The sequence below is a fragment of the Tachypleus tridentatus genome, chromosome 12, assembly GCF_004210375.1.
Source record: "Tachypleus tridentatus isolate NWPU-2018 chromosome 12, ASM421037v1, whole genome shotgun sequence".
NCBI lineage: Eukaryota > Metazoa > Arthropoda > Merostomata > Xiphosura > Limulidae > Tachypleus > Tachypleus tridentatus.
This window is the reverse complement of record NC_134836.1, coordinates 57,271,601-57,295,359: the sequence shown is the minus strand read 5'-3', so window position 1 is coordinate 57,295,359 and position 23,759 is coordinate 57,271,601. Positions and strand designations below refer to the sequence as shown.

Below are 23,759 nucleotides of genomic sequence, written 5' to 3'. Positions count from 1 at the left end.
TCCCAACCAAAAGTATCACTTTCTTTCTCAGTATTGTCAGACTACTAAAACAATACCACAAGTCTGTTGCTAAATTTTATATGAAGTACGAAAATAATGGCACATTTATAAATATTAATTCAAATAGGAATTATTTTCCAATATTTGAAAATGAATTCGTACATAAGGAGAAAGCTGTAAATTAATTATAATAGAGCGAGGTTATGAATGATCAATAAAATGTATTATTTTTATTTATTATCCGAAATACATTAGGATTTTATTATTCCTTTAGAACCAATGTGCACAAAAATTCTTGGTTTTATATTATGATCAAACCAACTGAAAGACACATTTTAATGAAACTTGCATCAATTTTAAGGGAACCGTGCCTTCGATATACACTTATATAGATAATTAGAGTGTGAATTAGGCTTAACACAGAATTCATTGTGTGTTTGTGTATTTTACTGGTAGTACCATCTAGTGATAAATGGATGATATATTGTATCATACCATAAAACATACATAATTAAAACAATAAAGTAATGAGAATTGTAACATATATTATATTAATTTAATTAATAGAGTCAATTAATTAGAACTTTATTATTACTCATCACGACTCGTGTCAAAACAAAAGCCATATAAAATACTTGCGTGTTAAAGTTGCAAATAAGTGTGGAGGATGTTCAGCCTATCATTAAAATTCAACTAGACCAACTAGAGTATTAATGTGTCTCATACCTGAAATAATGAAAGAAACATCCGGACTTGGTTGTCCTACTGACATAATCGAATAAGCATATACACGAAACTTGTATTGACCAGAGGGTAGGTCTTTGGCTACAAAAAGAATGAGAGGAAAAGATAAAATGAAAGCACATATATAAAGATAGATTTCTGTTGTAAAGTTTCGATAACTTCTTTCAATTCAAACTAAAAGTTTCTGCTCTCGAAATATATACATATATACGTCACAAAAATCTGTATAAACATCATTTTTATTTCTAAATGTCAGTTATCTTTATGGGATTGTTATCATATTAAACTCTCTTGTTTTATATAACTTTTCCCCTCTAGTACAGCGGTATGTCTCCGGATTTACAACGCTAAAATGAGGGGTTCGATTCCCCTCGGTGGGCTGAGCAGATAGCACTTTGTGGCTTTGTTATACGAAAAACACACGCACTTTATACAAATTTAGATGCAAGTGGTGGCGTTTTGTTGTGACGTCTAATGTTTTGTTTGTTTGTTATTAAGCAAAAAGTTAGCGCAGATAAGCCTCGTGTAGCTTTTCGCAAAATTCAAACCAAACAAATAAACTAGTACAAAGTTACACACTAGAATAACTGTGTTGTGCCCGTCTCGAGTATCAGAACCAGAGTTTAACATTATAAGCTCTCAGACACGCCGTTTTGCCACCGAGGATCCTCAATGGTAAATAAAATTTGAACATTGAGCATAATTATTACTTGGATAAACTAATGCTTTGTAATACTAAAATGTTATTGTACCTTATCCTAAGAACATTTCTCTTGTATTACAAGGATTTTTCTTTTATAAAAAATTAACGTAAATAGACCTGATTTAATGTCTATCTTCTAACATATCTGCGAAATTACACTTTGGACTCTCTGTTCTCTGTGAGTAAACGAACCCAAAAAGTTTGTTTGTTTATTTGTGAATTTCGCGCAAAGCTACACGAGGGCTATCTGCTCTAGCCATCCCTAATTTAGCAGTGTAAGACTAGAGTGAAGAAAGCTAGTCATCACCACTCGCCGCCAACTCTTGGGCTACTCTTTCACCAACGAATAGTGGGACTAACCGTCACATTATAACGCCCCCATGGCTGAAAGAGCGAGCAATGTTTGTGTGACGGGGATTCGAACCCGCGTCCAAGAAGTTAAAAGTGAGTAAAACTTTTGACTCACCAGTAGATTCTAGCAAATAGTAACATATTTATGTACAGTGTTGTTTCAATGTCACGTGTGACAACATTAAATTGGCTTGTTTATATTCATATTTTTAGGCCTAACTCTCATGTCAATACTAATAAAATTCTTTCATCCAGCTATGGTACATTAAAGTATAAAAAATCCACAAATTACTTTCTTCACATACGCGTTATACGTATTAAGCCATACGACTGTGGTTAATGCGAATTTCATGATTTATATGGTTTTATTCAAGTATAGCGCGTGTGTTAAATTTATTTACCTCTAGAAGAAATAATTTATCGTAGATTTGTTTAAATAACTGTTTACGAATCATACTTTGTGTATTTAACTCATATGGATTGCGTTTGTTTTATCATTTTGTCGCGTTATTAAAATCTTCTATGTTTTCTCCTTGTTTGGATTGAGTATTACTGTATCACACTATATCATAATGTGTGGAAAGTTCCAAACCTCGATCAGACTATAAATACGCGTACAAAATGCAGTTTCAGGTAGTAAGATAAGTCATTTAGGTCGTAGCTAGATCTAGATTGTAAGCTTAAATCTAAAGAGCGTATAGTGGCGACTTTTAAAGTAAAATTATCACCGATTGTATTGTAATAGAAAAACAGAGAATAATATTTCAAGAATAAAACAAGATACTTGTGTGCTGTTTGTTCATTGTTGAAATTTATCGTTAACATGTCACAGACACTTACTATAAAGAATCCAGCCCATACCTAAAATCAGCCTCCCTCGTTCTTTTGTGATTCCCATCATTTAACTTTCAATTTTTTCCAAGATTAGAATAAACGCTTAAGCCTGAATTGGAGAAGTAGTTCATAATTAAGATATTTTTAAAAATATTTCTTGCTTCGTGATATAAAATATGGCTCTCCGTAGAAGCAAAATTCGAGATTATTTGTGATTATAATGTAGCAAATGTACCCAGCTTATACAATAGAAGTCTTGACCATATCTCCACTGTGAAACTGGCTACTTTGAACAAGAAATGACGCGATTGCTTTGCCATTTTTGCAAAAGATTTTCGACAGCTACCCACTTCTCACTTCTGATCCACTTTCCCTGTCTTACAACAGTTTGCTTGCAGAATGAAGCTGTTGAAATTCCTCACAGAAAGTTTGCTCATGTTTAGCCAACTTGTACCTGTTTTAACTGAAGAAAAGAGAGAAGGATGTAGTCTCTCTAGGTTACAAAATTTTTAAGGTAAGACATTTAAAGTTCTTTACAAAAACTTTAAAAAGATTGTTTGTTTGTTTGTTTTGGAATTTTGCACAAAGCTACTCGAGGGCTAACTGCGCCATCCATCCATAATTTAGCAGTGTAAGACTAGAGGGAAGGCAGCTAGTCATCACCACCTACCGTCAACTCTTGGGCTACTCTTTTACCAACGAATAGTGGGATTGACCGTCACAGTATAATGCCCCCACGGCTGAAAGGGCGAGCATGTATGGCGCGACGGGGGTGCGAACCCGCGACCCTCAGATTACGACTTTAAAAAGAAAGTCCATTATGGACTGAGAATTCATTTTTACTTTCACCAGATCTATCGGGAGTTCGATATGCAATTTGAAGCTCAAAAATTAGTCAAATTACACATTACTTAATTAGATATTTAGAACAGGTCTCACCCCCAAACACAAATGTTCTGGAAAGAAACAAAGAATACTTAGTATTGGCATAATATTATCAATACTTGCAGTTATTCTGGAAAGAACACTTAGTATTGGCATAATATTATTAATACTTGCAGTTATTCTGGAAAGAACACTTAGTATTGGCATAATATTATTAATACTTGCAGTTATCCTGGAAAGAACACTTAGTATTGGCATAATATTATTAATACTTGCAGTTATCCGTATTGTTATTAGGAAAAAGTAAAACTCTTTATTTAACCAACTCTACTCAATGTGAGTATACATCTTATGGTACACTCCTTCACATGGTTAGTAGCAAATACGATAATTCAAGTCTGATTATTAATTAGTTGCAATTCTCTATGATACTGGTCCATCTGCAGTTCTTAATTCCAGTGCAATACAATGGAATAATACGAAAATAATAGAGTAGGAAGTAGAAACAAGAAAAATAAATATAAAAAAAACACTTCTACAACCATTCAACTGATCATGGTCAGTCACCATACCAAAGGAATAAATAAACTATGAAGCATTCGAAGAGTTCGTTTATTCTTCCAGAACTTATGAGTTTCTTTGTTTGTTTGTTTTTAATTTCGAGCAAAGCTACTCAAGGGCTGTCTACACTATCCGTTGGTTAAAGAGTAGCCCAAGAGTTGGCGGTGGGTGGTGATGACTAGCTGCCTTCAGTGTAGTCTTACACTGCTAAATTAGGGACGGCTAGTGCTCGCCCTTTCAGCCGAGCATGTTTGGTGCGACCGGTATTCGAACCCGCGACCCTCGGATTACGAATCGAACTCCTTAACGCGCTTGGCCATGCCGGGCCCGTACTTACGACACCCAAGACGACTCATAACTGAATTCTCTCTGTTAAGAAAACAGTTGTTTTCAGGACTTCTCCGAAAACTACAACACATCGCTAGCCAGAACATTGGATAAAAACAATCAGTAATTATCTTCTAGTAATAAAGAAAAAAAAATGAATAAATAGGAACACTCTTAAAGAGTGCCATTCCGCCCCTCAGTTTTTTTGGATTTTTTTCAGTGACAAACCTCAGTTACTCAAAATATTCTATTTGTTCTCTAGTTCTTACCAGTTTCAAAATCCCATTTCACAAACACTCGCTATAAATTAACCGGTTAGTCCTTAAAAGACATAAAACCCTCGTTCCAAATGTTATCAAAACCAGATTAAATATTTTCGAATTGTATTACTCACGCACACTGACTAAAGAGTGAAACCAACAGTAACTAGTCAGAAGTAGTCGATTGTATAAGGTTACTAGCGAGACAGCAATTGATATCCGATCACCACAACATGAGTAAGATTTATAAAGGTCATCAATAGCCACATCTATCAAGCCACAATCAAGATGTATCGAGGAATGTAAGCACCATATCAGTTTACCCAGGACTACGTTCTGACAAGACAGAACATCGCTCTACGTTGTCGTCAGAAATGTTGACTCAACTGCTAAAGTTTAGTCACTTCTTGTTTGTTTTCACCAAACAATATCACGTGGCTGCCATTAAATCTATTATCCATAACTATTTTTACTATTCAGAGCTGCAAGCCAGCCAATTATCTACAGAAAATATAATCCACGTTCCCGAATTTCAAGAATGGATTGCATCCCAAACAAAACACAAGTCGTCGAATTTCATGATCCCATGAACACCGAAACGTCGGTAAAGATTAGTACCAAGGTATCAAGTGGGTGTAATGACACCTGTTTCTCATTGCTGCGAATGGACATCCTAAAGATTGATGACACCTTAAAAATCCTTTGGTCATGCGACTGGAATCTCTCAATTATGATAAAAAGTGAAGGTTTGTTTTAACCAGTTAATAGGTCCATGACTTCCTTGATATATTATGACACTTTGGTTACCTTTATACATTGCTTACCTTGATGGATTCCAAAATAAAAACTATACATTTCTCCGTCTTATAATTCATTATGTCATAAGGTACACCCTTTTCCTCCTATGTTTGAGACATATAATGCCCAGAGATAAAACGAATTCCATTTTGAACCATTCGGGAACGTTAAAGTCAGGTTGGGCAGACAAAAAATGTAAATTTTAAAATGTCACCATACTTGGGTCTAGTTTGTATAATATAGCTCGGTACGTTTACTTTGTATTACAATGGAAACCACTACGAAATACGACACTCCCTTCACATAAGGTATTCTCTACCAAAAGCTTCTCGTAAAGTATTGTAAACATGATACAGTTATTCTCATACAGAAGTCTCTCGCCCCCTCACATACCTTTCACCTACATACACTCACAGAGAGATAAGGTACTTCAAAACAACGTCTGAAAACAATATGGCGTTTCACAAGAGTTAAATAAAAACAGAATATTTTTCATTTATGCACATGCTGACGATAAATCACAACAAATCTGTACTTAAGTAAAATCAAGTTTTAATGTCCATACCAGCCTTCTTTAGAATACTAATTATCTTTGAGACACGTTTTAAATAATTCCATAAATCTTTCGTCAACGATTTGTTAGAATCATTTGCTACTTCGCTGGATTAATTGGCTTCACACATGTAGACAGTATATAATTGAGTTATAGCAGAATCATTTTACTTGAAGTATCATTCACACATGTGGTACAAATGTGAGCCAAAGAAGGAACTTACCTAAATACGAAGTAGCGTGTTTTACAGGTCCCCAACGTTTCCAAGGCTTAGACAGTCTACGATACTCAACGTAATAGAAGGCCACAGGAATTTTCTGGTTAAGTGGAGAAAGCCAAGATATAAGAACGCCATCATCTGTCTCTTGCACGGAAACATTCCGAGGTGGGGAAGGCTTGGGACCTGCAAGTCATGCGAAGATAATCAATTAGTCTCTGTAGAATTCTCTCGTGCACCTGACACGGCAACTTCTGCTGCTACAGAAGTAAAGCTAAAATAAAATCAATCTACAGGAAACAGGAAATTTGTAGAATCTGTTTTTCATGTTTATTGAACATTATACCATAAAACTATTTCGTAAACTTAGTTTACTCTACAGAAAAGTTTTCCACAAACGTTTTAAATAGAATACCTTATATCGTACCTCCAATTTAGGTCGTAAATACATTGGTACATTGTGAAAATATTTCCTTGGGTATTGTAGTATGAAACCGGTGGTTTACTTACATCAACCCGTGGATTTTCTGAATATTTTAACTTCTTAATTCAATTAGACATAAAAAAGCTTTATGATATTGATATAAATATGAGAAATACTAAACATGGAAGAACCTAGCAAAACAATAGCCTACCTGTATTAATAATACACTTTAGTTTGTCTATTTATGTGTCCGAAACTTGTTTCGCAAATTTCTCGACAACTCGCTAAAAATCTGGTATTATTAGAAAAGTCTTTGCCCGAGAAATATGTATTGCATACTGGCTTTTTCGTTCAGAATCACTTTACCCATTTTTTGCTCAGCCAATCTTATTTTAATATGACAAGTATACTACACAATGACACAATATCGTTGTCATTGCGTGACCATTGGCTTTAGTTTCAACTTTACTTTCGTATTTGTAAAATATTTCAGACAAACTAAATACAATTCGTATAGGTTTTGTAGGCTTATTTAGGTCCAAAAAAAGCATGCGAAGCCCGTTCAAAACCACACTTATGACTTTGTGAACAGACGCATTCAGACGTTTCTGTATAGCATGCTACGTTTTCCTTCGTTACAACTATACACTTACTTTACTTTGAAATAATTTAGCTTTTGTTCGTTTCATTGACTGCTATAAGCACCTTTCAAGAACTCTTTTCTTCAATACGGGTTCTATTCTTCAATACGGGTTCTTTTCTTCAATACGGGTTCTATTCTTCGTTTTGTGAGTTTGTTTCAAATCGTAAAACTGTGTCATACACTGAACACCCTTAACCCTTTAATACTCTGTACACAGTTATAAATACCATTAATACACATCATTTGTTTTACATGTAGTTGTATCAGTTATAGTTAAGTCTGCATGAGTTTCTTTGTCTGACCGGTTTTGTTTTGGGGGGGTTACAAATGCTCCACGATTTATCGATCTAACACGTAATGCATCTAATCAGAAGTTTCTTATATGCCAAGCGTGAAAATGATAGAATAAGGAAAATTCAAGCAAAAGCCATAAAAGCTACTGTAGCTCGCAACTAGGTAATTATTAATAACGTCATCTATGTTGTGCCCGCAACAGGGATATCGTATCCCGTTTTATATTGTTATAATTGGTTTGTTTTGAATTTCGCGCAAACCTTCACGAGAGCGCTCTTCGCTAGCTTTTCCTAATTTAGCAGTGTAAGACTAGAGAGAAGGGAGCCAGTCATCACTACCCACCGCCAACTCTTAGGCTACTCTTTTATCAAAGAATAGTGGGATTGACCGTCATATTGTAACTCCCCCAAGGCTGAAAGAGCAAGCAATGTTGGTGTGACGGGGATTCGAACCCGCGACCCTCAGATTACGGGTCGAACGCCTTAACACGCTTGGTCATGCCGGGCCCCCTGTTTTAATAAAATATGCAATTTTTTACAAATATCTCAACTTATGAGGCAATGAAAGGCTTTTGAACATGTTGAGAACGATTCGAGAATTTTTGTTTGTGTAAGACTTTAATTAGTAATTCATGTATCACCTTTTCTGTATATCTTGTGATTGTAACCGAAAGTGGTAAAAGAACTTCTGGGAGTCATTTGAGTCATTTATGATTTCTGATGCAACTTAACATATATAAAAGTGCTATAGAAAACCTCTGGAAGACATCTGAGTGACTTGTTTTCGATGTTGTATGACTACCTTTGTTAAGTTGGCACCTTAATAACTATACGTTCATCACATCGTGTCCGAATTTATGTTTTGAGTTATATGTTTGTCTTGAAGGAAGGTGTTCACTTTTCATTCTTGAAGAAGGGTGCATTTTATTAGATGGCGGGCAACCATTTTGAGATATTTTGTAATACTCTGATTGCTATACAACTGTGTTCATTCTGATTTAATATAGTGGAGTGACTTCATTTGTCCAGGACACTTTATTTTGTATGTCCATTTTTTTATGTATTGTGAACGGACGTTATGCTCATGTCCAAAGATGGCAACACTTTGAATGGAGTTGTAATGTTACGTCACTTCCCACAATCTTAAACTGTTTCGATTTTGACCACATTTGTATACACAAACTGATACTGAGTGAGGATACAATTATATTTTCGTGATTCACATCAGTGGCTGATGCTGATAAATGGGATCCATCTCCTATAAGTACTACTAACATACTGGAGAAATCAAGTTTTCCATGCTCCAAACTTACACGTGGCCCGGTATGACCAGGTGGGTTAAGGCGTTCGACTCGTAATCCGATGGTCGCGGGTTCGAATCCCCATCACACTAAACATGTTCGCCCTTTCAGCCGTGGTGGCGTTATAGTGTAACGGTCAATCCCACTATTCGTTACTAAACGAGTAGCCCAAGAGTTTGCGGTGGGTGGTGATGACTAACTGCCTTCCTTCTAGTCTTACACTACTAAATTAGGAACGGCTAGCGCAGATAGCCCTTGAGAAGCTTTGTGCGAAATCAAAAAACAAACAATCAAACTTACACGTAGACATTTGCCTTATATTATCTTCTGTACTTAAGGTATAAATACATGAATACTAATCTTCATTTTTTACACTGATCTATATGACTAACATCAGAAAAATCTAAAGAGCAAACAAAGAGGAAAGTGAGTAGAGTCAAAAAAAGTAAGCAAAACTGTACGGTTTAGTCTACTAACTTCAAGTGTGAGACATTTAGTTTTTTCGAAAACTAAATCCAAACAAGACACTTTAAACGGGTCATAAAACGTATATTCAAAGGCTGGCCTATCCAGGAAACCTGCGATAAAGGGAAAGAGATTGTGAGTTGATACCCTCGAAGTACAATGGATTACAACCACAACTGTTGCCAAAGGTTTACTGTTTGCCTAAACTACTTAAAGTGAACTCCATAATTCTCAAATATACCGTGTACGCAGATTCTTAAATGAAAGTGCATTTTGTGAAACACGAAAAGAGAAAATAAAGTTAATGGCGAAGAATCATGGAATTAACCTCAAACTTTGTTTTGACAGAGAGAGAAAAGTCCAGGAGATTGTTGCACTGATAAAAGGTAAACAGGTTTTGACTTCGATACCCGCAAGGATCTCAGTAACTGAAAGAGTGATAATGATAAACAGAAGATGATACAAATGATAAAATAAGAAGAAACGCATAAGTAAGCGTTTTTCGAGTATTTCGTATCATTGATCAGAACATTTTACATGAAGAGCAAATTCTAAAGTTGATTCGTTTTATCTCAACAGTAAGTGTTAAACTTGCAAGATACAAAATTTTCAAATCTTAAATTTCGGGGAGGGGGAGATTTGAAAGTTAACTGATGAACAATAAGGTAAGGTGTACCCTGTACAGTGAGCAGCTGGCCTCTTCACTAAAAGACAACAAATAAAAGTCCCAGTGTGAAAAGATTCAATATTGCGTAATTAGTTCATATTAAAAAAAAAATGTAAACAGAAATTAGAATCGACTGTTAACTTACCGGATGGTTTTAATACTGTGGGAATATACGTCGCCCCAAAAGCATCAGTTGGGTAAACACTTCCAAGATAGTCCCAAGCTAAAGAAAGAACTACATTTCAATATAATATAATTCACCTTTCTTTTGTCCATGATTTCTTTTTTGGGTGGGGACTATGTTAAATAAATCAATATATAGTAACATGTAGTTTGTATCGTGAAATACATTAAGCTAAAAATGTTTTCATTTCGTTATATACTCGTATATTGCTTCTGTATGCACTTGTTTACGAATATTTGACAACTGTCTTCAGTGACATACGAGATGTGGTCGGTATTTGATCATATTAATCGAACTCACGACTAGTTTTAGCTGTAACTGTGGGACTATACATTCCATCTCCAAGGGTGTTCCGGGAAAGAACTCGAAATTCATATTCCGAGTTTGGCTGAAGGTTGTATATGGTAAAAGTGGTGGCTTCTCCAGGGTCGACTCGCATAGTTCGCCACGGGCTGTCTCCTTGCTCCACTATTCGGTACCTACAGATTTGAGTCGTTACATTAGATCTTGCGACAAAAAACATGGGACAACACATAGTATTTTAAACACTTTAAATGTTCATGTTTTCTGTATTCAAACTTGACAAGATACATTATGTTACTGGTAAGAACATGGTAGAATTTCCACAAGGAATAACAGAACTAGTATAATAATTACCATATCTGCACGTGCATCTACAAAAACATAAAAAAAAATCCCTCACATTAAAAATGGTTATTAGATATGTTTTAATAGAGATATTTTCGACTTATTTATATATGGTTATATAACGTAACAAAGACATGTCGGTCATTCCGAATTCTAGTGGTTGTCATATTCATGAGGGTGCATACGCAAATAAGGTTCTATGACTTAAGTGGTGCTTGAACGTACAAATTGTAGCCAATTAATATGTGCGTGTGAATACTTGCACGAGATACTTGGTATTCCTTTTGTTGTTCCTTGTTGGTGTGGGTAATTTTCTTGTTGCGCGGTTTGAAATTTTTAATATTTTGGAAGGAAAAATAATATTCAGGGTGTACATAGCGATTTTCAACCCACAATACTACAGGGTGTTCGGAAAGTCACTGTGCAGTTTTGTCTGTTAATAAATATATAAGTGCACAGTGACTTTCCAAACACCCTGTATTACACGGACACGAACAAGAAATCCTTTAAGATAACGAAGCGTTAAACTCATCTCACTGGGATTGTCTAACATTGATTTAAGCATGACAGTGACTTTCTATTGCTTCTTTAATCAACACAAGCGCAGAACTCAATCCAGTTCAACAATTGTGAGATGAACATTGAGATTCATTGGCTTCTAATCCGAGGGTTTCGCGCCCGCGTCGCGCTAAACATGCTCGCCCTCCCAGCCGTGGGGTGTAATCAACACAATTCGTTGGTAAGTAGCAAGAGTTGGCGGTGGGTGGCCTTCCCTCTAGTCTCAACTCCAGTTGAACAATTGTGAAACAAACATTGAGATTCATTCCACCACTGCAGTATTTTGACAACACAGAGAAAACAACAGCATATCGTCATATCTCTTGATGATGGTGTAACAATGAAACATACCTTGAGGCAACTTTTGAAGTCTGTGCTACGACAAGCCCATAAAACTGGCTCAATTCGACTTCAAGTAAGAGCCCTGATATAGTAGGCTTGTTTGTTTATTTATTTAGAATTTCACGCAAAGCAACACAAGAGCTTTCTTCGCTAGCCATCCATAATTTAGCAGTGAGAGACTAAATGGAAGGCAGCTAGTCACCACCACCTACCGCAAACTCTTGGGCTACTCCTTTATCAAAAAATAATGGGATTTACTGTAACTTATATCGCCCCAGTTGGATAGAACACAATAGGCAATCAGAGTATAATTATTGCATATGGATAGTGGTTAATTATTTTTAACTAAATGGTTATATCACTGATAACAACCTTATTCAAATATTACCGTTAATTAGGTGACGTCATATTGTCCATCTTAATTTCGTACCCCCCTCTAACAAAGAAACGAACTAGGTTGTAAGAAGATTTTTTTTTCACTCAAAAGGTATAATATTAAGTAATATTTATGCAGCATTTTAACTTTTAATATTTAGCGTTTTTACTGGAAGAGTTCGGATTGACTGACACATAGTCAAACAACACTATAAATAAATACCAAGAGAGTCAGCGTTAAGTTAAGAGCTTTAGAACGTCAAAATTGGGAGTTTGATTCGTGGTGCTATGCAGAGAGAAAATAAGCGGTTTTACAGCTTTGCGCCAACATCATGAATATTCCGGATAGAATAAGGTAGCATTACACCTACATATATACACAACAGGGTGTTACGTAAAAAAATACGGGAAACTAGGAATGTTTGGTTAGTTTTAGAATAATTATTGCAACACCAAATATATTATTGTTAATTATAAATCTACTGGAAAACTTAAATATGATGACCCAAAAAGGAAAAATTTCCAATTAATATTAAAGATCACAAGTTATTGTTACACGAGTATACATGTAAGTATTTCGATGGCCTTTGACATATGATCCGCGAATAGATATTGGTTGAAAAAAAATTCTTTATTATGAACGGAAGTGTTAACAGAGGTGAAGTGTCAAGGTTGGATGTAATCACAAGAACCTGAATTTCTTTTCATAAATTTTATAAATATATAAGTGCTGTAGACTCACATTCTCTGAACACTCTGGCTTTGATTCGTCTTCAGCCCGCTCAATAAAACCATATAAAGTGTACTAGCTATTTCACAGTGCACAGAACTCACTGATGCTATTACTGTAAGCGACATATTCAGCCATAACCAATGTACTGAGGAGAACATCGAATTACGTTACTGTTTCAAAAACCGAGACTTCTAACCAGTAGCTCTTATTCAGGTTTAACCAGTTTTTATTTCCTTATAAAATAAATAATATAATTAATTTCACTCCCCTTACTTTTTAAACTTAAAACTTTATCATTAAAAGCAAGCTTTATCAGAAGTAGATCGGATTAACAAGTAAACCTAACCAGATGATACGATAATAAAATTTCTTCAGTATATCTGACATAGATGAAAATTCCAGAAACGATTTTTTTTCCAATTTTTAATATTGTGTTTTTTAATGATTAGAGTATTGTAGACGATTTATATCCACGTTCATGTGAAATGTATTTACAACTAAACTATGAAATCTGTACAACCAAAAATGACCATTGATTAAATAAATATTTGTATCGAGAAACAAAAGAGTGAAATTCAAACTTTTGCAGTCTGCTATGTGCTTAGTGGATTCGGCCTGTCAACGGGAAATGGGTAAAGGTCATAGACTCAGATGATGTATAACCTGTTCTCATGAATATTCATAAAACCAATTATTCTCCGTTGTACAATAGATCTGTCAACACCATTATGTTACTTCGACACCTTCCACATTTTGATTCCAGCAATGTTATAATACACAAAAAATAAGATAGCCTATAAACTTCCTCTGTAATGAATACTAAGATTTTGTCCATACACACATGTAGTTTGTTAATTTTTTATCTTTATTTATATTTTAATCATTAAAATTACAGGTTACAGGAGGTTACTTTATGGAACTTAAAATTTTTTTGGGCACAGAGTATCGAACACTAAATTTTAAACTTCGGTTTGTAACTGAATGTCTTTTAAGATTATATTCTAGGGCAATTTCTATTTCACTCGAACCAGCTAGTTCGTTTCTTTTAATTATAAAAGATATTTTTTGACACTTCAAAAGCTGCACGCAATGAACAACAAATACTTAAAAAGTCACTCGGAGATTGTGACTTCCAGTTAGTTTCAAAAATATACTCAAAATTTTTTCAAAACATAACACCTTCTTTGTATCTCACTTTTTGCGAGTTTTGACCGTTTCTGAAAGTCCAAACTTGCTACCATTATAACGAAGCTACTTGACCTTCAGTGTGGCCTTTACCTTTGAACTACATTCCTTGATGGACAATTAATCCTAATACATTTACCACCAACCTTATAAAGGCTGTGCTCTAATCACGTTATTTACTCAATTTTTTGATAAATACTTAAACAACCACCAGTTACACTAAAACTACAGAACAAAATGCAGGTAATAAGCCAGATCCTAAAATATATTCCTAACACAAACACCTAAAATTGTTGTATGGGTCTTTATAAGTTAAATGTTCGAGAATTTAATCATCAATTGCCAAACATTTTGCTTGTTTATTGCCCATCACAAAGCTACGTAATGGGCTATTTTAGCTGTGCCCATCGTTGGTATCTAACCTCGATATTTAGTGTTATAAGTCGTCAGACTAATCACCGACCAATGGAAAGTAAACATTTTACCACAGCAGTGAAGTTTACCGTCACCAAAAGATGGAACTTTCTTAGAAGAAGGTACAAAAATTAACACTCTTAGGTATTTAAAAAATATAAAATTAGTTTTCTGAAAATTTCTATGCTATTTTCAAGGAACTTCTCTACTACTTTATTTCCTGCCCTGCGTTGAAATTTTTACATAATACTACACAGTTTGGTTATAAGTGCTGATAAGGTAATATATTAGCTGAGTGACGGGAGAATAGTACTTTATAGAAAAAACTAAAATTTCAAGGGCTTAAAATACACTCACGTGTTAGCTACCGGATGTGGACCTGCGGGATTATTGACGCGCCCCATTACCGCATAAAAAAACGTTCAAATTCCACTTTTCAGTTATATAATAGTACCCCGAGAGTTATATCAAAGTTAAAGATAGCTAGAGCAGATAGCCACTAAATAGCTTAGCGTGAAAACCACAGATAAGAAAACATGTTTTCTATACTGATAGTCTTTGTCACAAAAATATAAAAAAATAATTGTATCTCAGAATAGCTGAGGCTCGGCATGGCTAGGTGGGTTAAGGCGTTCGACTCGTAATCCGAGGGTGTGTGTGTATTTTCTTAGAGCAGTTTTTTTTGTGTTTATAATTTCGCACAAAGCTACTCTAGGGCTGTCTGTGCTAGCCGTCCATAATTTAGCAGTGTAAGACTAGAGGTAACGCAGCTAGTCATCACCACCCACCGCCAGCTCTTGGGCTACTATTTTACCAACGAATAGTGGGATTCACCGTAATATTATACCACCTCCACGACTGAAAGGGTAAGCATGTTTCGTGTGACGGAAATTTGAACTCGCGACCCTTAGAGCCGAGTGCGTGAACCATCTGGTCATGCCGGACCTTTTTAAGAGCTATTGAATGATAGATAGTTAAACATCAGTATTTAAATCTATATCAATTTGAGGATTAATATCATTAACATGTTGCAAATTGGCTAAAGCATAATAGGTGATATGACTTGTAACGTGTAATAAAATAATTATTTTAATGGAATTAATTCACATAAACAACTCAAACAAGCACTTTGGAGGTGACAAAATTATCACAGCGTTAAACAAGTTAATTGTTTTATAACTTTACATCGAAATCTGATATTTATTAGGACTTTCCTTGCAAATTCCTTCTGTTAACCTGAAAATGATCTAAGAAGTTCAAGATATTGTTTTGTACTTTATTGTAATTAAAATGTTAATACCCATACCAGCCGTCTTCAGAATACGAATTTAAACGATGTTTTCAAGTTATCTTACTATTGCTTATAGGCATATTATATTTGTTTTGGCCCGGCATGGCCAGGTTTGTTAAAGCGTTCGAGTCGTAATCTTAGGATCGCAGTTTCGAATCCTGGTCGCACCAAACATGCTCGCCCTTTGAGACGTGGGGGCGTTATAATGTGACAATCAATTCCACTATTCGTTGATAAAATAGTAGCCCAAGAGTTGGAGGTGGATGGTGATAACTAGCTGCCTTTCCCTAGTCTTACACTGCTAAATTAGGGACGGCTAGCGCAGACAGCTCTCGTATAACTTTGCGCGAAATTCATAAAAACAAAAACAAAACAAGCACTAACAAAATACGTACTATTAAGTGTTTACTGCCGTTTGGGTTGTTTTTATTGTCAAGCGAAATACAAATTTTCTTGACTATATCAAAGTCGCCTGAGATATCAACATAATAAAACTAATAATCCTTTGTTATGCATTATTAGTTTTTTCTTTTGGAATTCAATTCGAAAACAAAAACGTTTAGTTACTGCAACGATAATAAATTACCCTGTATGGCCAGGTGGTTAAGGCACTCGACTCGTAATCCGAGGGTCGCTGGTTTGAATTCCCCGTCACACCAAACATGTTCGCCCTTTATCCGTGGGGGCGTTATAATGTGTCCGTTAATCCCACTATCCGTGTGTAAAAGAGTAGCCCTAGAGTTGGCGGTGGGTGGTGATGACAAGCTGCCTTCCCTCTAGTCTTACACTAATGAATTAGAGACGGCTAGCACAGATAGCCCTCGTGTAGCTTTGTGCGAAATTCCAAAAAATATATTTCTTTTTTCTACACGTATATAGAAGTTTAGTCAAAGGGAACCTATACGTATATATACTTGATGCATCGGTACAAATTACCGATACTTGTTACTTTTAGTTAACTTAATTTTACACTGATATTGAGATAATATACGGATGTACAGGCAGTGATATTTTTAGAGCGAGGCCTAAGTTCAAAAATTAGTGTTATCTATAGTAGTGTTACTAAAAAGAAATAAATAATATTCACAGGAAATATAAGGCCTAAACGGCTCACCAGTGCTGCTACTGTTTGGAATAACGTTTGTTATCTCATCCTACACTACTTCCATCTGTTGAAGATATGAACATTAATCTGTAACGTCAAATCATAACAATTTCCAATACGCTGGTTACTTTTGGATTATCGATACAAAGTTGGTATTTTCTTTAATTACATAATCTCGCTTTATTGATAAAGCTTATAGTTCGATAGATAACCGAACAATCAATATTGGTTTTCCATGATGCTTTAGTGACCCGGATGTTTGAATTTCGTTGATCTACATTGAAGCAGAAAAACAATTTTCCAAATAAAACGTGAATTATCTACAAAATGTCTGAAAGTCGAATCATCAAATATACATGACGAAATATTGTTTTTTTTTCCAATTTCTCGTAAAGCTACACGAAAGCTATCTGCGTTAGCCGTTCCTAATTTAGCAGTGTAAGACTAGAGGGAAGGCAGCTAATCATTACCACTGACCGCCAACTCTTGAGCTACTCTTTTACCAACGAATAGTGGGATTGGTGGTCACATTATAACGCCTGCACGGTTGAGCATGTTTGGTGTGAAGGGAATTCGAAACCACGACTCTCGTATTACCAGTCGAGTGCCTTAACCACCTGGCCATGCCGCGCCTAGCGCGAAGGAAAGAAAAGTTATGAGAGATTATTGTATCGATTCTGTACAATGACACTCGAAATAATCTTAATGCTAAAAGCTTTGTTCTAAAGTTCTGACAAAACCAGCATTTCAGCGCTAAAGGTTCTGATTACTAAATTATTATCTAAATGTTTATTTATTTTCTGAGTTACAATTAACAATAAGACACACGCGACTGGTTCTCTAAGTGTAAATAGAAAGTACAAATTTAATACAGATGATAACGGACGCGGCCATCTTGAAGTAAAGTATCACGTGAGCACACTAAAGTGATTTAAAAGAAGTTTTAAAAGCTCTAGCGCTTTCGAACAGTTGTCTCTTCTTAACCTCAAGCAAACTAAAGATAATGTATGTTGGTAAAACTGATAAGAATTCCGGAAAAGATGCCAGAAAGCAATGTTGAGAGAAATGGCGTTTATAAGAAAGGGTAACGTTGATTGGTTACGAAACTAGAAAATGAATTATTGCTACCAATCGGGAACACGATAACAAAATCGAAAAATTAATTTTAATAAAATAATACAAAGTAACAAACAAAACTGATTATTGTTACGAACTTGTTCGTGATATAAAAATAAAAGGGAATGTTAATATTATTTATTATTTAAAAAAATTAATAATTTAAAAATTTGAAATTTGAGCACATTTTATTTCAAAATAAAAGTATTTTTGGCATGGACAAACAAAATATTTTGTGCGGAGATTTAATCGCATCTCATAAACACGATTGTCAATATCTACCTAACTGTTCTAGGATCTACTCACCCACCTTTTGTCTGGAACAAGGCCCGGCATGGCCACGTGTGTTAAGGCGTTTATCTCGTAATCCGAGGGTAACACCAAAGATGCTCGCCCTCCCAGCCTTGGGGGCGTTATAACGTTCGGTCAGTCCCACTATTTGTGGCAAAATGGTAGTCCAAGAGTTGGCGATGGGTGGTGATGACTAGCTGCCTTCCCTTTAGTCTTGCACTGCTAAATTAGGGACGACTAGCGCAGATAGCCCTTGTGTAGGTATACGCGAAATAAAAAAACAAAAAACAAATCTTACCGAAGGAGATAGCTGTGTTTCTTTGGTCATTATACCGATAAAACAGTCCTGATTTCAAGGTATAACAACAGCTTGTAAACCTTTTACCTCGTTAACACGAGCAGGAGATATGTCCAGATTTATCGCAGGGTCATTTTTCATAAACTCGTTCTTTACTGTTTTGAAGAGGTAATTTTTGTGCTAAACGTTCTGTCATGCGATTGTTTCATGAAGGACATTGACATTTCTTTTCTCTGAAATCTTACATTCTACATCAAGTAAGAATCCCACTACATTAATGTATTCCATCGGAAGGAGCTTCAAAAAATTCTTCCCGCCAAAAGTATGCACGTGGCGGCATTCCACACAGAATGGAGTGGAGTAAGAATATTCGTCTTAAAAACGCGCGCCTCAAGTCCGCGTTAACACACTACAAAATTAACGCATGTAAGCTGTTTTTATAAAGTTCGATTAACTCTTAACAGAAACAACTAGCTTTGCATATAGATTGTTTGCAATAGTAATAAAAAATGTAATTTTTCGTTGCACTAGAAGACAAAAAAAGTGACTTGTGTAATAAGAAAAGGTGTATCCAAGAGGGTAATCATCTTTCTGTTGCCTCATGGGAAGGGTATACTTCATAGCAATGATTGCAAATCTCAAAATATTATTACGAGTTACTTAGAATGTTCGTTACTGCATCTTGATGAAACAGAATACATTTATGTCCATCTTTCATTAAAAACTTTAATTCTATGTAAGCTTGAAGACAATTTTAAACTGTTCTAATGACGGATTTAGAGAACTTTGCTTTTTTTAGATTTACAATTTTGTAACTTAAAACCAAAACATAAGGTTTAGCTTACTTATTGTGATGGGCACAGATGTCGTAAAAAGCAGAGATTTACATTATGCATTAATGTTAGCGGTTTTGTTAAACTTTGGAGTTTTATTTTCTTAAATTTTCATTTGTAATGTATCAAAAGAATATTAGTTCTACCATATAGAATTATTATACCGTGTTTCTCTGATAATAAGACCTAGTGTGATTTTTGGGGATAGTTTTAATATAAGCCCTACCATTAAAATAAGTCCTAGTTAAGAGTGGGAGGAAGAGGAAAGAAATAAAAATAATAATTTATTAATTAGTTTAATAGTTAGTTAATTAGTTTGTTTAAGTATTAATCAGTTAGTGTAATAGTTTAATAATAGTTTATTCTAAATGGTTAGTTTAATAGTTTCCAACATTAAATAGAATATAATTTTTTTAGTCATTTTCACTCCAGAACAAGATGAATGTAAGAAAAAGTTATTCGATCGAGTATAAAAGAAGCATAGTGGAGGAATCACAGGGCAAGAATCTTACTGCTTTCTGTAAAGAAATGTTTTCCGTAATTTCTATTTATTTAGAGGTCTTATAATATTTACTTTGTAACTTCATTTTTTTAATATATCAAAATAAGACAACCCTCGAAAATAAGCCCTAGTGTCATATTTTGGAGTGAAAATTAATACAAGCCCTGTCTTATTTTCGGAGAAACACGGTATTTTGTCTTTTAGTTTTATCAATAAATATTTATGTTCTACTATAATTTGAAATGTATGCACACGTTTTACGATTTGTGTGTGTATTTGTACGTAAAGTTAATATTATGTTTTATAAATTTGTGTTACTTCAAAAAGTTGATTTCTAATATTAAATCAGGGAGAATTTAAATCTCAAATTCGGTACGTCTCTAACCACGTAAATATATAAAAAAGTTAGTGACATATACATTATATCAATCAAAACATCGCAGCATCAAACCATGAATTCAGCGATACAAAAGAACTAACATAACAAATATGGCTCAAATGAATGTTATAACAAACTGATAAGTTTAAGTAACACATTTATAATCACTTTTGTTTTATTCATTTTCCTTAAGTGAGATACGTTTAAAGAATATGAAATTACCGAACGTCATATAACAGTGATTTGTATAGATTAATATTTCCACTCGTTTTAAATATTACCGAACGTCATATAACAGTGATTTGTATAGATTAATATTTCCACTCGTTTTAAATATTACCGAACGTCATATAACAGTGATTTGTTTAGATTAGTTTTAAATATTACCGAACGTCATATAACAGTGATTTGTTTAGAATAATATTTCCACTCGTTTTAAATATTACCGAACGTCATATAACAGTGATTTGTATAGATTAATATTTCCACTCGTTTTAAATATTTCCTTCTTGCAGAGCTCTTATCAGCTTAATTTTTATCCACTTTAACTAAATGTGTTTGCTCTGCTGTTATTAAAGTGCTTCTTTACAAAACAAGCTTGTGTTTTCTCTTTTTCAAGGATGATTGATTCTTCACTTCCCACGAATAACGTGAACTTTGACTTTTCCATTATTGGTCGATGAAATGCTGGTAAACAAAATACGAATTTAGTTAAACGATATTTTCGTATCAACTTTTTTGTTGCTGGATATTGTAATCTACCAATTAACCTAATGCGTATTTCACGGTCGTCCATGAGTGACGTGTAACATAAGGTTCTGCAATTTAAAATGTATTAATGGTTTGGTTTGTTTAGAATTTCGCGCACAGCTACACGAGGTCTATCTGCGCTAGCCATCCCTAATTTTGCAGTGTAAGACAAGAGAGAAGGCAGCTAGTCATCACCACCCACTGCCAACTCTTGGGCTAATCTTTTATCAACCAATAGTGGGATTGATTGTCACATTATAACGCTCGTACGGCTGAAAGGAAGAGCATGTTTGGTACAAGTGGGATTTGAACCCGCGATCCTCTTTTTACGAGTGGAGTGCCATACCCAACAGGCCATGCCGGGTCAAAATGTATTAATCATCTGTAACAGATTGATTATAGAGAGTACGTTTTATTTTACAGTTGCAGTGCATGACTTTCACATGCTCCCCAGTGGCTCAGCGGTATGTCTGTGGACCTACAACGCTATAAACCCATGGTGGGCAGAGCACAGGTAGTTCATTGCGTAGCTTTGTGCTTAATTCAAAGCAACAACAACAACGACTTCCACACACAATAAAGCGACTTAAAAATAAGAAAGATACACTTCTATAGGCAAACAAAACATGTGCCTGACTTAGGGGGAAAAGTTAAAAAGTAGAAACACAACATATATATATATATATATTTATTAACATCTTATTTAAACCTAAGTTTAAAAGAAAAATAATTGAATGCATTACACATCACAAAATACAGATTTCTGGTGCCTTCGATAATTTTAAGTGTATTAATAATATTAATTTTGGTTTCAAAACGTATGCATATATTTACGAGACAATTAATTTGTTGTTTTTTTTCTTATACAAAAACCACAACGGACTATCTGCTGTGTCCACCGAGAGGAATCGAACCTTCGATATATAAAAACAACAGCGATAAATATCATTTTTCATGGAGACCTACATCTGTGTTTTTAACTAATCGTGTTAAGGCGCTCGATTCCTAATCTGAAGGTTACAGGTTCGAATCCCCGTCGCATCAAGCATGCCGTGGGGGCGTTATAATGTTACGATCAATTCCACTATTCGTTAGAGTAGCCCAAGAGTTAGCGGTGGGTGGTGATGACTAACTGCCTTCCCTCTAGTCTTACACTGCTAAGTTAGGGACGGCTAGCACAGATAGCCCTCGTGTAGCTTTGAGCGAAATTCAAAAACAAACAAACAAATTTCTTACACATGGTTGATTTAAATCTCCAAAATATTGTTGGCGACGCAGTTTGAAAAATATAAAACGCTAGTTATATTTTTATGTATATATATTGATTCTCCTACTCAACCATTGTAAATCATAGCGAATCTTACAAATCGATTTTACCTAACTGCCAGATGGATTTTTCAAACTTACTAATTTTGTTGAAGAAGAGATAAACACATCATAAAATTCAATATCAATAATAGACCTTTTAATATATGTAATATTAATATTTATTACGAAACTCCACTGAAACAAATAATGATTTAGTTACTGAAATAACAGTTTACAGAGTTTGACTGAAATATTTATGTTGCAATTGGAAAAAAAAAGACAATATTATTGTCCCTAAATTACATTTCAAGTCCGCATTTGAGCATATTTCTAGTTTTTTCCTTTGTGTTTGGCTCTCTTATTTCAAAGGAAACAGAGATTGGTCTTAATCCAATTGGAAAGGTACTTTTCAAAATGTTCGTATTTATTTTCCTCAAACTGTTCTATATGTATTGGAGATGAATAAACATAGATGCTTATTAATGAATAATGTATATATGTTATCCACCAATAAATTTTGTTTATTTATTTAACTTCATTTAAATGTATTTATTAAATTTGATTAAAATATAGATATATATAAAGCACCAAGCATCTGTCTGTTTATGCCTTATCTAACTACTCCTAGGTCGCTTTCCCAATTTCTACCAAACTTTGTGGAATGATAGGTTGAAACATGAGACATGTTAATGATCATTTACAATTTCCTCCACCCTCATGTTTATTGCTATTGTGCATTTATTATCTTTGATTTAAGTTAACGTTAATTACATTCATAGATGGCGCCACGTCCTTAGATAAAATATCAAGACTTTATTATTAAATTTTCTGCAAAACAGCACATGCCCAGTGGGGAGGGGGGAGCACACTAACGTTTTATATACATCTGTGCACTACCACTCTCTAGGAAGAAGTGGAAAAAATGGCCGCCCTTATGGCAATACTGTATAAACTCAGCTGGATTTTTAACTTCAACATCCATCATCGGGCTGATATTAATAACAGTTTCTGAGTTGTACCCACTTCCTTTTTTGACTGTTTCAGCTTTGGCTCGTAATACTCTAATACGACCAATGACAGTAAAATAATTAAACACGTGACATACTATGGAAGGACATTGATAGCTGGATATTGAAAGCGGGTAACAAAACATCCCTCACTGCCACTATTTTTTGCTACCTCTTCCTACTAAGTTATCTCACCTGATCGTCTAAGAATATATATGTGTTTTAAATATATAAATAGTGAGTTTTTGAAACTAATACTAAACCATTAATGAAGTAATAAATACTGTAATAATAAGTTATGTGTGCAAGTTTGGATTTTAGTGTCATTTATCTTAGCATCCAGCCACAGATTTTTTTTAAGTTCATAACCAAGAAACAAAACAGCACCTCATCCTCTATACATATCTATTTTAC

At 34.7% G+C, this 23,759-nt stretch overlaps 1 protein-coding gene across 1 annotated transcript in view; it reads right to left on the bottom strand.

Annotated features, from left to right (window-relative positions):
- Positions 1–23,759, bottom strand: part of LOC143235628 (protein turtle-like) — a 77,324-nt gene that overhangs the window by 9,924 nt on the left and 43,641 nt on the right. The window contains exons 10-13 of the mRNA XM_076473861.1: positions 10,511–10,689; positions 10,172–10,249; positions 6,240–6,419; positions 727–825 (exon numbers count right to left, since the gene is read on the bottom strand). Coding sequence (XP_076329976.1) covers positions 727–825; positions 6,240–6,419; positions 10,172–10,249; positions 10,511–10,689 — 536 coding nt within the window. The remainder of the gene's footprint in view (positions 1–726; positions 826–6,239; positions 6,420–10,171; positions 10,250–10,510; positions 10,690–23,759) is intronic.